The following is a 15,199-nucleotide window of genomic DNA, read 5'->3' on the forward strand; positions in this document are numbered from 1 at the left end:
ATGTAAAGATCAACCTCTCACTCACTGGACATTAACACAACCGCACAGGCTGAATAGAAATAAAAGTGAATAGAATCCAGTTGGAGATACTTGTCACTGCCCTTGAACTGAGATGTTTTCAGTCCCATGTTAGCGCCGTTTCCCTGCCCACCCCCAACACACACACCCTTCTCAGAGATGAGGTTAGGCTGAAAGCATAGAAAGTTACCTTGCATATTAGGAAGGTTTGAGGCATCCCTGGAAATGCTGTCAGCTGTCAGGATCTGTACCCTGTGGGAACACTGATTGGAAATCCTGGCAACACCCCACAGTAGCCCCTCAACTGCTGTTCACTTGTGGCCCCATCACCCCACGCGTGCCGGAGTATCTTAGCTATGAAATGCTCTAAAAGACTAAGAACAGTAAATATAGGCAGGTGGCATTGGTTCAGCTCCTTTGTGTGAATCTGAAGACATCACTCAACACTTAGAGCCTGTCTTCCTCATCTGTAAAATGGTATCAATACCCCACAGTATTCTCCTGGGTTCTCCTGGGCCTTAAATGAGATCAGATATGTGAAAACACTACTCAAAGAAATGTCAGCTGTGATTATTTGCCCCGTAGATGGTGGCTCACTTAGCTTGCAGGAAAGATCTTCTAGGCCCAAGTGTTACAGATGAGAGAGCTGGCAGCTTTAGCGAGACACGTGTGGCAAAGGTCCATAGGACTGGGCTCCTGATTTCACAGCCCCAGATCAATGACTGCAAGCTTCTACAGTGAGAATAAAGTGAATCTCCTGAAAGCAGCATACCCAAAGAAGAGGTCTGCCAAACAAAGCATGTGTAAAGAAGCAGTCATCTTAGTGTCCAAGAAAGAATACCCTCGAGGCTGTGCTGACTATGTGGAGCCAGACATCCGTCTCAGGTATACCTGGAAGACCACGAAGTTAGTGAATAGGAGATACGCTACCCTTGAATATAAAGCAGCAAATTACAATTAACAATGCTACAGGCTGTGGCCTTTGACAAGTTACTGATCTTGTTCTATAGGCCTGTTTCCTCATCTGTATTATGGGGATAATACTAGAATGCACCTCCTTGGATTGCTGTGATCCTTGAGAGATAACCCCTAAAAGGCACAATGCCAGATTCAATATGCCCAATAATCACAGGATTCTAGGTCATACTTTGTCTAAATGGCAGAAAGTTAACGTTTCAATAGAGACGAAGTTAGACATCTGCTCTTTTTCAAATGCGGTTTATTGTACATAAAATAAATTAATTACAGTTTAAGCCAAAGCATGAGTGGCTTTTTAAAGTGCATCTGTGGAGGGGATTTGGCAGGTAGCCCCTGTTCACTTGCTGTAAGATAGTGTTTTAGTATTTCAGCCACCCTTAGGCACAACTCGGCCAGGCCTAGGAAGCAACCCAACGTCATTGCCATGAACCATTTACACAAGTCACACCAAAACCAACTGACACCTTTTTTTCCTGATGGAACAGTTAAAAACAAAAACAAAAAACTATACAGTCAAAGTCTGGGGTTGAAGAGTGTGAAGTTCACAGCTCCTCCACACACACCCAACTGAGCATGCTCATCCTGTGAGGGGGAACCAGAGCCTTCCTGCAAACCGTGCGAGCTTACCAATGTCTGGTATACAGAATATTCTGGCCCATAAACTCAACCTGTTTTTGAGGGGTAGGGGATTTTCCATCTTGTACATAAAGAAAGAAATCTGGGTATCCTTCAGGTTAGAAAGGCATTCTGTAGGAATAGTGTTTCAGTTACAAATCATACTGATAAGAGAAAAGCAATTCTTCCTCTTGGGGAAAAAGAGGAAAAGAAAGAAGAAAAGCGAAAAAAGAAAAAAGGGGGAAAAAAGAAAGCCTATTAATGCTTAATCTGTTCTTTCATTCCCACTGTAAGTCACATCAATACATTTGGTGAAACTGCAACGGATCACCATTTACAAGGTAGTTGAATGCAGAAACCAAAATGATTATGACCCCTCCCCACTCTAAAGGAAAAGACACAGAGTACATTTCACATATTCAGAGAGTGGCTCAGTGGGCTCTTTCAAGCCTCATCAATCCTGTCCCCCTGCTCAGAACAACACTTCCTTTTCTGTAACAGTTCCATAGGCCCTCTTGGCCCTTCTGCTCCAGCCCTTCTGGAACCAGGAATCATTGCCAATATTCAACGTTCCTGCACTGGGAGAACCTCAGGCCCTCTTCCTGGGAAGACCAAACCCCCTTGAGTGCTCCTCCTGCTTCAGACGGAGGTGACAGTCCTCACTTTGGCAGAGAGAGCTTGCTTAAACCTCCTCTTCAGGTCCTGCATGTTGGGTGACTTGGGCCTGGGAATGAGGGAGGTTCTTCGCTTCTCGGGTGTGCTGCTAGGCTGCTGTTTGTGACTGACCTCTTTACAGAGGACGTGGAAGGCGCTGTAGACATCATTATAATTTTCACTGACAGACACTTCATAGAATGAGCAGCCTAGCATGCTGGCCAGCTGCAGTCCAAGCTGAGGGTCAACCTGTTTGATGTGCAACAGGTCAGCTTTGTTGGCCACGACCACCACAGGCAGCCGGGTGCCCAGGTGTAGCTGCTGCACGTGCTGGTGGAGCTGGCTGATGAGTTCATAGCTCTTGTAGTCAGTGATGGAGAAAACGATCACCACAGCATCTGCCCAGCGAATGCACCTATTCAGCTGTTCACTGCAGCTCAGGCTGTTCTCATGGACCTGAAAGAAAGGAGTGATGGCAAGGTGAATGCTGGCCAGTTGTACCAAGAGCCTGGGCTTGGGTAGATTTCAAATTCAAAAGAGCCCTTCATAGTAATGCCAGGTTGCGGGCCATAAACAAGTTATATCCCACACACTTCAGCTTTCTTGACGATATGTTGATCCAGCTGCACAGAGTTGGAATAAATAACAGTGCAGCTTACCACACTCAAGTGGAAAATTGACCTGCAGAGAACTCCATGCAGAGAGACTTTGTAGTTGCACAAAATGGGAAATTAACTGGCTAGACAGTAAGTCTGGGGAAGTAAAGATAGGAGCTGGAAGCATTTAAACCTGGATAACTGCCCAGTTCAGGAGGCGGGGGGAAAAAAACCCTAGCATGGCGCTTTTGTCTATAGAGCAACTTTCCAGTACAAAAGAGATTCCAAGTATTTGCAGACTATACCCAGAAGCTTGGTTTTTCATGCCAAAGACACACATATTAAAACTGGACTTTTAAACCATAGCAAGGAAAACACCAATTCCAACTGCATTTGGTTTGGGCTTTCCGGCTGTGTTGAATCCTTCTAAAGGAAGATTTCTGCCCCCTAGCCAAATCTCCCAAACAAAACCATGCTAAGATTGACCAACAGCCAGATACAATTGAATTGTCAGACATGTAAAAGTCTAGATGTGACTCCCCAAATTTCTCTGATCCTGCAGCATGAGGAACTTTGAGAAAAAGTGAATGATTCCACAGCCAAGTAGGTTCCCCTTTCACCCAGTCTCAGAGCTTCTCACCTGAATACCTGGAGTGTCTTGAACCTGAATAGCCAGGGTTTCACCTTCTATCTGAACTTGTCTAGTATAGAGATTACCTATGAAGGCAAATAAAAAAGATTATGTTCTTCCTTCTTGTACAACTTTTAAAACATTGTGAGTTTTAAGCTAGAAAAAAAATGCACAATGCACAAATGCACACAAAACAGCTATAGTTTATTTCCATTTAGTGGGCTTACTTCAGATTTTTTTGAAAAAACAACAGCAATTTTAATCCTATGTTAGATTTATTAAAACCAGGGCAGAGTTTGCAAGTTTTTGAAAACTTATTTATCTAATTTTAAACAAAGTTTCCATTTTTAGAGTACTCCCTTGATGCAAATTATCTTGCTCAGCCTATGTGAGGTTTCTGTTTTCTTGAGTACTTGATTCATTCTTTGACTGTAACTTTGTATTTTGGCTGTTAGATATACTGGCTTGCTAGACAAATACTGTTAGTAAACACACAGCCAATGTTATCAGTTGGAATAAAAATGTGACATAATTATAATCAACTCTACATCAAAGCAGAAGGCTGCCATGTCTTATCTTGGGATAGCTTATACAGCTCATTTCAAATAATCCCCTATAGGTACTCATATGGTCTACAGAGTTAAGCAATTTGCTAACAGAGCATAGGTAGAAAGCTCTTAAGCCTCCCCCGTGGCTATTCTTAATCATAAGGATTGAAAAATGTGTCCTCTCATTTATTCGGGAATTCTCCTCCTAAAATTCTACCATCCAGTTGTTTGTCTTTGTTAAGAAGGAGGAACTTTAGGTTTACAACTGCTCTCCTTTGGCCTTTGCTTTAAAAGGTCACCTCTGAAAGGCAGCCAGCAGAGGAGAGGGGTGGGGGAAGGAGCTGGCCATCTTCTTCTTTTTTTTTTTTACGACTTTTGCAGGAGTGTTTTGAAGGGAGAGGTTCTTGACTACAAAGGGTGCTTCCAACTGGGGTCACTATAGTTAAAACATACCAAGGGGAATACTTTCAGGCACTTGATAAAATGATGAATGGGCTTGGAATGGAATGAGGCCAGATGGTAGTTATGGGAGGGGGGCGCCATGGAGGGCTGGGGACTGGGGAAAGTTTTAAGTGGCAGGATCCTCAGGCTCGGACTGTCACTGAAAGAACCTGCCTGGGAAGCGCTGGAAAATCGGAACCGCAGTCCTCCTGCAGTGGGACAGAATTTTTCTCAAATGCATTGTCTCACCTGCATTTCTTTCATAGTCACCGATGAATCGTTTGGTGAGGAACCGGACCACCAGTGCTGCAGGTCAGAAAAAAGAAAGTCAAAGTGTTAACCCTGGAAGTTAGATTGTTCTCCACCCCACCCCCTGCCTGGAAAACAGCTCTCCCAAAGAAAGCCATAGATAGCCACCAAGTGAAATTCCTACCCTGTAGCTCCTTGACCCTTCTTCCAGACAAGAAGGAGGGGGCTAGAAGGCATCGTGAATTATGGCTCTGTGCAGCTGGAAGGCTCAATGGGCCCACCCCCTCCTCTGAGCCCGGCTGAGCCACACCTAAGCCTTCCAGTAGACCCATGTCTTCCTAACCTTCAAGACCTCCCGGGGGGCTACCTTCACTAACTCCCCTTTCTGTGCCAGGCACTGCCAGAGGCTCAAACACCCCAAAGTTCTGATGGCGGCGGTGCCGGTGGTCCCCAGAAAGCTGCCTGGCCATTCTTGATCCCTGTTTCCCTCGTCTGTGGAAGCAGGCGGGTGGCGTAGACAACGGCTAAGCCCACTCCCAAGGGGCAGCGGCTCCCTGCGGCGGGACGGAGAGCGGTCGCGCTGCAGCTCCCACCGCTCCCCACGCCTTGTTCAGCCTCACTCAACTCCCGTCAGGGGTCGTCCACGACCAGACCCAGGGCTAAGCGCGACGACTCACCGGTCTTGCCCACGCCGCTGGCGCCCACCACGGCGATCTTGACCAGGCGGCGGCCGGCGGCGCCCACGCAGCAGTCGGAGGCGGCGGCGTTGCCCGGCGCGGGGTACTCGGCGATGGTGCACATGTTCTGAATGAGGCGCATCGCCTCAGCTGCGGCGCAGCGCGCGGGAAGGGACTGAGGGACCGGAGAATGCTAGCGCTGCGCGGCAGCGGGCGGGAGGACCCGACTGCGGGGCTCCGCAGTAAGAAATAATAACAACAATAAATAAGTGCAGGTACGGGCGGGGTGGGGCCGGGGGCCGACCCTCCGCAGGGCTCAGGCTCCAGACCGAGACTGCACTGGGGCGGCGCGCAGGCTGTTTTCTCCGCGGCAGGCCCCGCCCCCTCTCCCCACAGCCAATCCCGGGGCGCCCTACACGAGGCCCCGCCCCCGGCGCCGCTCCGCGCGCGCGACGCCCCCGGAGGCGCCTGGAGTCAGTGCCGAGCCCCGTGAGGCGCGGGGAGAAGAGGCAGCGGGCGGAGGGGAGCCGCGGGTGGTCCGAGGTGGCGCAGCCCGGCGCGGGCGCCTGGTAGGTCCTGCCGCGCAAGCATGGGGCAGATGCTGTGGCTGCGGGGCCGGGAAGAGAGCGCAGCCTCCACAGAGCCATCCCGGACCGCTGCCTCCGCCGGCTCCACAGCCCACGCGCGCACTCGCTGCAGCCCCCACCTAGGGCGCCTGCTCTGGGCGGGCCGGGAGCGGCGTTTGCTGCCCGGCTTAGTGCCACACGCCCTAATTTGGAGCGATTGCACTGGCTTGGGTACATCCCAGCTCATAGATTCGGCTACAGTTGCAATCATCCACAAAGACTCCAGCCTAAGACCTTTAGACCCCCGTAAAATGTGACATTTGAAGCAAAAATACCATCCACATTTTATCCTAGACCCACGTTCTCTGGCTCTTGTTGACGGCGCAAGCTAACGCGAACACACATGGTCGGACGCATGCACAGCACGCCTAGAAGCGGATCAAGAAGTAATTACAGAACAAGCTTTCCAGCGCCTCACTCAGTCACACCTCCACCAAGAGCTGTGAAATGGAAGGAAAACAGTTACCCCAGCTGCGACGTCCGAAGGGGCCCCACACTTCGTCCCTGGTCATAAGACACCGCAAGAGTTTAGTTAAGTGGCTTGATGCCAAGGAAGAGGTGGGCCCTGCACTCCTAAAATCCCAAGCTCCGGCCCCTTACAGTCTCATCTGAGAAACACATCTCCAACGGCAGGCCAAATTTCTCCTGCAAGCAACATTCTGTAGCTGCAGCTGATGGCAAGATGTCACCAGAGTCGCGGGTTAACCACCCCACGCCCCATCAAAGGCCCTCTCCCCGCTACCCTTTCAATCTTGTCCCAGAGGCTTTTATGTTGGGGTATGACAACAAACTCTGTGGCTTTGTGTACCCACCCACATTACAGGCTAAAATGTGAAATAAACCAGTGCCCTTATCCGCACATGTCAGGCATCTAATTTGACCCCCTCTTCCAACCTGAACTTAATTGACCAGGTATTTGACAGAATTTTATGATCCTCAGCCAGTTCAGACTCTGAGATGAACCTCTTGTCCACAGAGGTTTAGGTGTTTGCAGGAATGCAAGGAGAAATAGAAAGGTAATCTCAAGGTAGCAAGTTTTCTAGGATGGGCCACATAATTAGAAAGACATACAACCTTACAATAAACATAATAAAAGGCTGACTTCTAGGGAGATCACTAGAACAAAATAAACAGCCATTTGAGTCAGAAAGAAAAAGAGCATTTCCAATATGCACCATGTCTTTCTGCATGGTTTAAATCAGACTTGAATGTCACTTCTATAAAATCAAACTTTGCAAGACTGTAAGTACAGGTAACCATGTACTTTTAAAATCCTTCCCCTCCAAAAAGCCTGCAATTCTATCATGCTTACGTGGTAAAATAATGATGTAGGCTAAAGTATTAGTTTAATACACACACACAGACGTGACAAAAGCTGTCAAAGGGAATTTTGCTTTGAATCATTTAGTTTCTTGGGCTTGATTTTCATTACCATAAGCCCATACAAAACCTGTGATTTTTCTGTCTGCAACGCAAAGGCTTGATTTGGTGTTCTTATTTTAGATATAAATGATCTGGCTATGCTTTAAAGAACACAGAAAAGAAAGAAGCAAGAGAAAGATGTAAAAAAGAAAAGAGAGCTGTTCAAATTCCAAATACCTAGCATATAGCCCATCTCCACTCCACCTACCTCTCCTTCTGAAACATTCATAGAGTTAAAAAGAGGAAGGAGACAAGGCAGGAGAAGTGATGATACATAATGAGCGCTTGTTTCATTCTAGGTTGTACACAGGGGTTTTGCACTTAAAAATCTCATTTTACCTTCATAACAGTCCTGTGAGGTAGGTATTACCATTACTTCTAGTTGCCGTTATTTATTGCTGCTTAGTAAACCACCCCAACCTTTAGTGGCTCGCAGTTCTGTGTGTTGACTAGGCTTAGCTGGGGAGTGCTTAACTAGGGTCTCTCATGTGGTTGCAGTCAGATGGCAGCTGGGGCTGCTATCATCTGAAGGCTCATCCAAGATGGTACCTTCGTTCATATGTCTGTGTGTCAGCTGGAATGGGCAGAACAGCTGGGACTAGCTCAGGCTCTCTCACAGCATGGTGACGGGCTTCCCTTTGAGTGAGCATTCTAAGAAACCAAGTAGAAGCTGCTAGTCTCTTAAGACCTGCACTTGGAAATTGGCACAGCATCACTTCTGCTGTGTTCTATTGCTCAAGTGTCACAGAGCCCACCCAGATTAAAGATCAAGGGGCAGGAACATCAATCCTATCTTTAAATGGGAATGGTGTCAAAGAATGTATGGCCATCTTTAATTCACTACGCTTCCATTTTACAAGTGAGAAAGCAAAGTCTCGGGTTAAAAAACTCCTCCAAAGTTACACATCCAGTAAGGGACAGAGCCTTTTTTTTTTTGGTCAAGCTAAAAGAGATGAGGATGGGGAATTGAAACATGAGGGGGGGTTTGGGAAGAAAAGAAAGAAGTATTTTGCCAAGGTTCAATTTTACCTCAGCATCTGGAGTTTCTAGCACTTCGTTTGATCTTAAGAGGTTAGCCCAGACAATTCAGTCGCTGGAAGCCCTTAGAATGCCAGAATATAAATTCAATAAATATTTATTGGATGTCTGGTCTATGTGTATACCAGGCATTATGCTAGGTATTGAGTCTACAGTGGCAAATAAGAAATGCAACATTTGCCATCCCTGCAGCTACATTTCGCATGAGAGACTGAAGTGAATGAGCAATTTCAATACAGTGTGAGAAAATGCTTTGATAGGGAAAATTCAAGAATTACAGAAGCACAAACTAGGACTAAAAACCTGGGTTGTGGCAGTGAAGGAGGGGTGGTGAAGGAGTTGAGAAGTTTGTGTGTTGTGTACAGTGTGCATGGATGTGTGTGCCTGTACATGGGAGTATGGAGCAGGGAGTTAGGAGGGGGCAAGGTGGGTTAGTTTGCAAAGAGAATAGCACTTGCCAGTAGGTGCTCAGTAAATAGTTGTGGATTATAAATGAAAGCATAAGTGAATATAGCAAAGGCCTCACTTGAGAAAATGAATTAAAGGAACAGAGGATAGTTCCTGATGGGTGAACAGAGAGAAAAGCCCTGGTGATTTCTGTGGAGGAGCCCTCATATTGATAAGAAAAGCTCCAGAAGTTGCTTTGGTGCTCCCTTCTTCCATGGGAACATGCCCCCATTGAAGCAAAATGAGCTGCTCCTCTGCCCACATAACCAGGAGTTGCTCCCAAATCAGCCCTCTCTGAACATCCGGGCCTTGAGCAAGAACCAGACTTTATTTTTTCTTGAGACTTTTGTCAACTCTGCTTGTTTAGATCCAGTAAACAGACACTCTTTAGCAGTTTTAAGCAGAAGACGATTTAATACAGGAAATTACCTGCTTTCAATGTCATTGGAAGGGCTGGAGTAGCGGGCTCTAGGCTGGACCTGCAGAAATGGCTCCCAGAGCAGCACTGCAGAACTGGCCCACGCAGGAAGCTGCTGCCTCTTCCATAATCAGGGGAACACAGCGGCTGCCTCTGTTGTTCTCTCTCAAAACTCACAAAGCTAGAGACCAGACATTGGAAAGTTGCTGCAGAGAAGCCCGATATCTCAATTGTGCATGCCAGCAGAAAGCAATCAAGCAGCAGAAAGAATCTTTCCTCCTTGCTTCTGCCTTTCAAATCTCTGAGCACATCTAATTAATGAAATTCATTTGTATCTATTACTCTAGCTGCAAGGGAGTCTAGGAAATGTCGTGTTTACCTTTCTACTCCTGGCAGTACATGAAGACACACTGGAAACAGATAGACAGGAACTCAGTGTGAATTCACCATTTCTTCCACTCTTCTCTAGCAGCCCAAACAACACAAAGGCCCAGAAAAGGAGAGGTCATGTCCCAGTAGACATTTAACTTTCAATTATAAAAGGGTGTAATGAGGTTCTTTTTGAATTGATTGCTTTGAGACCATATTCAAGACCACTGTTTTCATTGCTTTTATGTAGTGTTAGGCTGTTCTTGCATTACTCTAAAGAAATGCCTGAGACTGGGTAATTTATAAAGAAAAAGGTAAAAAAAAAAGAAAAGAAAACAAAACAAAACAAAAGAAAAAGTTTTACTTGGCTCATGGTTCCACAGGCTTTACAGGAAACAGTGCTGGCATCTGCTTGGCTTCCAGGGAGATCTCAGGAAGCTTACAATCATGGCAGAAGGTGAGTGGGGAGCAGGCACATTACATGGCAAAAGCAGGAGCCACAGAGAGAGAGAGAGTGGGAGGGGAGGTGCCAGACAGTTTTAAACAAACAGATCTCATGTGAACTCAGAGCAAGAGATCACTTATCACCAAGGCAATGGCCCAAAACCATTCATAATGGATCTACCCTATTGATCCAAACACCTCCCACAATACTTCCACCTTCAATACTGGGGAATACAATTCAACATGAGATTTGAGTGAGATATCCAAACCATATCAACACCCATCTCCACTCTTTTGAACTGTTTTCCTGTAGTCTGGCTACAAAGAACGTCTGTTGACCTCCCTTGCTCAGAATCATTTTCCATTCTTTTAATAAGAGCACTCCCAATTTTCCTTTAGAAACCTCCCCTGCCCCACTTTTATATTGCCCAGGTGGTGGTGGTATGATGATCCCAATCCCTAATTCTGCGGAAGAAGGGGCGTCCACCACAGGGACTCCTTCATGGCTGGGCCAATTAAATCCATCCCTGAGAGTTTTGCTAGGAAAGAGCTTCTTCATTTGCGCAGGTGTCAACCGGCTGGTAGAAAGTGAGCCTGGAGCTCCATTTTGGCTACCTCGTGGAGAGTCAGCTGAGGATGAAGCCAACCCAGAAGAAAAGACAATTGAGAGGCAGAGACAGCCAGGACCCTGATAGCACCTTTTCCCACCCTACATTCAGCCATGCCTGAAAATGCAGACTTAGCCCAAGTTACAGGAGTCAATACAGTCCCTGTTTAGATTCAGCTGGTTTGTGCTGCATCTCTGTCACTTGGACTGCACAAGCCCTCCCACATCTGTTTGCACAGAGTCATGGGCTGCACACAAGCCACGCTGAGGTTGACTCCCTAGCATCAGCAATGTTCCTCATTCAGAACTCTGAAACTCAGCCATTCATTCTCAGTAGAAATCACAGATATCAGGCTGTTACATCCTTTTTATTTCATCTCTGTGGATACCGTAGCAGTGCTATCCTGCAATCTCTAGAAACTAACATAAGGATATTAGTACATCCAGACAATGGAATATTATTTAGCACTAAAAAGAAATGAGCTATCAAGCTATGAAAAGACAGGGAGGAACTTTAAGTGTGTATCACTAAGTGAGAAAAGCCAATGTGAAAAGGCTACATATTGTCTAATTCCAAGTATATGACATTCTGGAAAAGGTAAGACTGTGGTAAAAGGATCAGTGGTTGCCAGGAAATCTGGGGGGGGGGGAGGGGTGAACAGGCAGGGCACAGAGGATTTTTAGGACAGTGAAAATACTCTGTATGATACAACAATGGTGAATACTTGTCATACATTTATCCAACCCCATAGAATGTACAGCAAGAGTGAAACCTCACGTAGAGTCATGTAGAGTGGCCTTTGAGTGATCGTGACATGTAAATGTAGATCCATGGACTGTAACAAATGCACCATTCTGGTGTGGGATGTTGATAATGGAGAGATTGGTGGGGAGAGGGCTAATCTTTGCACCTTTTGCTCAGTTTCGCTGTGAACTTTAAACTGCTCTAAAAAATAAAATGCTTATTTTTTAAAAAATGAGATTACTGGACATCTAATCCAACGCCTCCTCTGAGATTGTCCAACCTAGTCTAGGATACTTCCTGTGACAGGAACTTCCTACCATCCACAGCAGCACATTTCTACCAAGCTGATCTCTTCTCTCCTATAACATCCTTCCAGAAAAACAGACTGGCGTGCTCACCAGCTTTGCAAATACCTGGTTCATTGCTCCTTCGCCTTGAAGGGAAGGAAGAAGAGGAAAGGTGGATGCCTGTGACATAGGATTGTAAAGAAATAGCAAACCCGGGAGGAGAGGCTTCTGCATCTGTGTTGAGGATGACAGTTTTTAATATTCAGTTTTAAAAATTAAAGAGAACTGTGGCTCAGAAACATCCTCTGAATTAAAGAGGAGAGGAAATTCATTTTGAGCTGCTTATTTTCTAAGAGATCTCTGAGTATGGAAATAGGAACAGGACAGATATAACTTAGCATAACAGAGAGTTTGCTAAGTTTGTTCTATCTAGTGACTCTATGTGATGTGTTAGATATCTTGCAGTCTGTGCATCCCCACAACAGAAGGCTGTGCTGATACCCAATATGTGCTCAACGATTGTTTTGTTTTTAACTGTCAACTTTCCTTCTGGGTGAGTCTAGACTAAAGACAGCCAGAATCACTAGATTTAAAAGGCAAAGTAGGAAAGAAGGCAAATTGGTACTTTAAATAAAATACACATACACACACACACACACGCACACACACACCTCTTGCCATTAGAAAGATCACCACCTGACTAGAACACTTTAACTCTGAGAAAAGTGAGATATTTAAGTTCCAAGAAGGGGAGGATGGGCCTCAAAGGGGCCTTCCCTCCCCCTCCCACATACGTTGGTTGGTTTCCATGGCAGCAAAACAGCCCACATGTCCCCCTTTCCACACCAGGCAGGAAAGAAGAACTAGTGTTCTAGTATTATATTCCCCTGCTACTCAGTCAGATTTTATCTTCCTTATTCTGGAAGGCTTCTTCCACCCTCTTTCTCTATTTCAATGTAATATATTAAAGAAAGATAAAATAAAAAGTTAAATTAGTTCTTTTTCATTTAAGTTAAAATCTGAGACTTTCTTCTCCTCTCAATGATTTGAATCTTAATAGCCTCAGTCATTTTTCTGGGAACATAGAACACCTATTTGATAAGCAATCTCATGACAATAGGTCAGAATAAATTCAAATATTAAATAGTCCGTGAAACAACTGGTAAATTTCCACTGTTTTAATTGGAAATAGGAAAAGTCTCAGCGCCCATTTTCACAAAGCCTTTGGAACATTGAATGACACTAGAAACGGACATTACTACATTATTAATAAAGCCATTGGTAGAAGTTCCCTCAGTTAAATGTAAGGTCTAATAATATTGCAAATAGACAGTGGCAATATTCTTTGGGATCATTCTCTTCTCCAGCTGGAAGAATCTTACAAGAATATCCCTCTGCCTCTTCTCCTTCTAACTTGTTATTCATTCCGAAGATAAAAGAGCAAAAGAAATGAGCATTGGCCTTGGCCTCACAGGAGCGAGTACTCTTGGGATACTTGACAAGATTTTGTGATCAGAAGATATGCACAAGCAGGAAAAGTTCAGAAAGATTCAGACGAATGGGCCAATTGTTTAACAGACCTCTTTGGGTTCAAATTCTTAAGTAGATTAGACATATCTCATATTTGCCTCTAACTGCCCCTAGAGTGCAGAAAGGGCTACCTAAGGACATTTTAGGCGTCCTTGTTTGTCTTCCCATAGAAGGCAGTATCCTCTCCCCAAAGCATCAGCTCCTTAGCATGATGTACTAAGACCTAAAGGAAATCAAAGCTTTTCAAAAATATCCATCCATGATATGGGGAAAGAACAAGCTTCATGTCCCCCCCATACCTCAAGTCACCTGGAAAGTGAGAATTTAAGTGTTGTCTGGGGCCACACTGGTTCTCATTGCTTTATCGGACTCAAAAATCAGGGTAACCATCAAATACTTTCTAAACTCTAATTAGTGACACCGTCTCCAGCCATTCAATAGTGTCTAAAATATTACAGGTCACAGTATGAACGATCGAAGTTGAGCCCCAAGTTAGCAGAGGTATTTAAGTTACATAGTTGATGAAAATGCAAATGGAGACTGATCATTTCTTAAACAAGTATGAAATTCAGTCACCACCAAGGAACTTTTTTTTTTTGAGATGAAGTCTTGCTGTGTCACCCAGGCTGGAGTGCAATGGTGTGATCTTGGCTCACTGCAACCTCCGCCTCCTGAGTTCAAGCAATTCTCCTGACTCAGCCTCCCGAGTAGCTGGGACTACAGGCACGTGCCATCACGCCCGGCTAATTTTTGAATTTTTTAGTAGAGACAGGGTTTCACCGTGTTGGCCAGGCTGGTCTTGAACTCCTGACCTCAGGTGATCCACCCGCCTCAGCCTCCCAAAGTGCTGGGATTACAGGCGTGAGCTACCGTGCCTGGCCAAGAAACATTTTTACTGTAACAGTAGTCTGTGAACACTTAGGATTTTCACCAAGATATATGCATTGTTAATGCTTTTTCCTTCTAATTAAAAAAGAAAATGGATAACAGATGAGGAAAATTTGATATGATGGTTTTTAAGAAATGCAGAAATGACTCATGCACTCACTTGATTTGACAAGGGTACTGGTTTCTATATAAAGAAACAACTTAGGCCCAAAATAGAAGTTGTGCACAGCAGATTGTAACTGATAGAGGAACTGCACATTCCAAGCATCAGGAGTATGAAGACTGGTATGCTGGGACATCTCCGCTGAGAATGTTGTGTGAAGCCCATAATTAATTATTATTAATTCAGCTGGAATGTAAAGCTATCTGCTCCAAAGTGTTGCAAGATAGAAAAGCTCTAGTGTCATTTGAGATGATTTTAACTAACTCTAAAAGGGAAAAACAACAACAAAATATTGTTTTGCAAAGTATGTGTACCCCCATGCTAACTGGGAAATATATTCAGCTCAATGACAAGTAAATTACAACAAGTTTTGTGCCATACAATATGTTGAACATATTGTCAACATATTCTGTCATATAAAATAGCCTGGTAAATTATAAAAGTTTAATACTTTGATATGTTCATGATGAAAGTGAAACAAAGAGCTCTTTTTCCAGCCTGGATTGTCCTTTAATTAGTGGTTGGGAGGTAGCACATTCATAACCTTGTCAGATCTTCTCCCAAATTCCTCATTACCTGGACTTAGATGAGGAGATAGGTAGAAAGACCACGCTGAAGCCTTTCTTATATTCATTTGCCAAAATACACAGCACAGCCAAGAGCCAAGGCATTCCTCTGCTCTCTATCCCCAGGCAAGAGGTGGAATGATTCCTCTTGGACAGGCTGGCACACTGTTTTATCAACCTCAGACCTACTGTGATTTTAGGGCAGAATACAGCAGGCTCCTTGCAGTTTCAGTGCATGCCAA

General features: G+C 45.0%; 1 protein-coding gene across 1 annotated transcript; it reads right to left on the reverse strand.

The window, feature by feature from the left end:
* Window positions 1–1,222: 1,222 nt before the first annotated feature.
* Window positions 1,223–5,745, reverse strand: RASL11B (RAS like family 11 member B). The gene is made up of 4 exons (XM_054484290.2): window positions 5,408–5,745; window positions 4,731–4,787; window positions 3,502–3,578; window positions 1,223–2,721 (listed from the first exon to the last, which is right to left on the reverse strand). The coding sequence occupies exons 1-4, from the start codon at window positions 5,547–5,549 to the stop codon at window positions 2,251–2,253; spliced, it is 747 nt and encodes a 248-aa protein (XP_054340265.1). The 5' UTR covers window positions 5,550–5,745; the 3' UTR covers window positions 1,223–2,250.
* Window positions 5,746–15,199: the final 9,454 nt, after the last annotated feature.

Source organism: Pongo pygmaeus, chromosome 3 (assembly GCF_028885625.2).
Source record: "Pongo pygmaeus isolate AG05252 chromosome 3, NHGRI_mPonPyg2-v2.0_pri, whole genome shotgun sequence".
Lineage (NCBI taxonomy): Eukaryota > Metazoa > Chordata > Mammalia > Primates > Hominidae > Pongo > Pongo pygmaeus.

Excerpts from the sequence above, each read along its gene's own strand:
- RASL11B (XM_054484290.2), bottom strand. The coding sequence starts at position 5,549 with ATGCGCCTCATTCAGAACATGTGCACCATCGCCGAGTACCCCGCGCCG. Across the intron at positions 4,788-5,407 it reads CAGCGGCGTGGGCAAGACCG|CACTGGTGGTCCGGTTCCTC; the intron begins GTGAGTCGTCGC and ends TCTGACCTGCAG. Across the intron at positions 2,722-3,501 it reads AAGACACTCCAGGTATTCAG|GTCCATGAGAACAGCCTGAG; the intron begins GTGAGAAGCTCT and ends CCTTTCTTTCAG.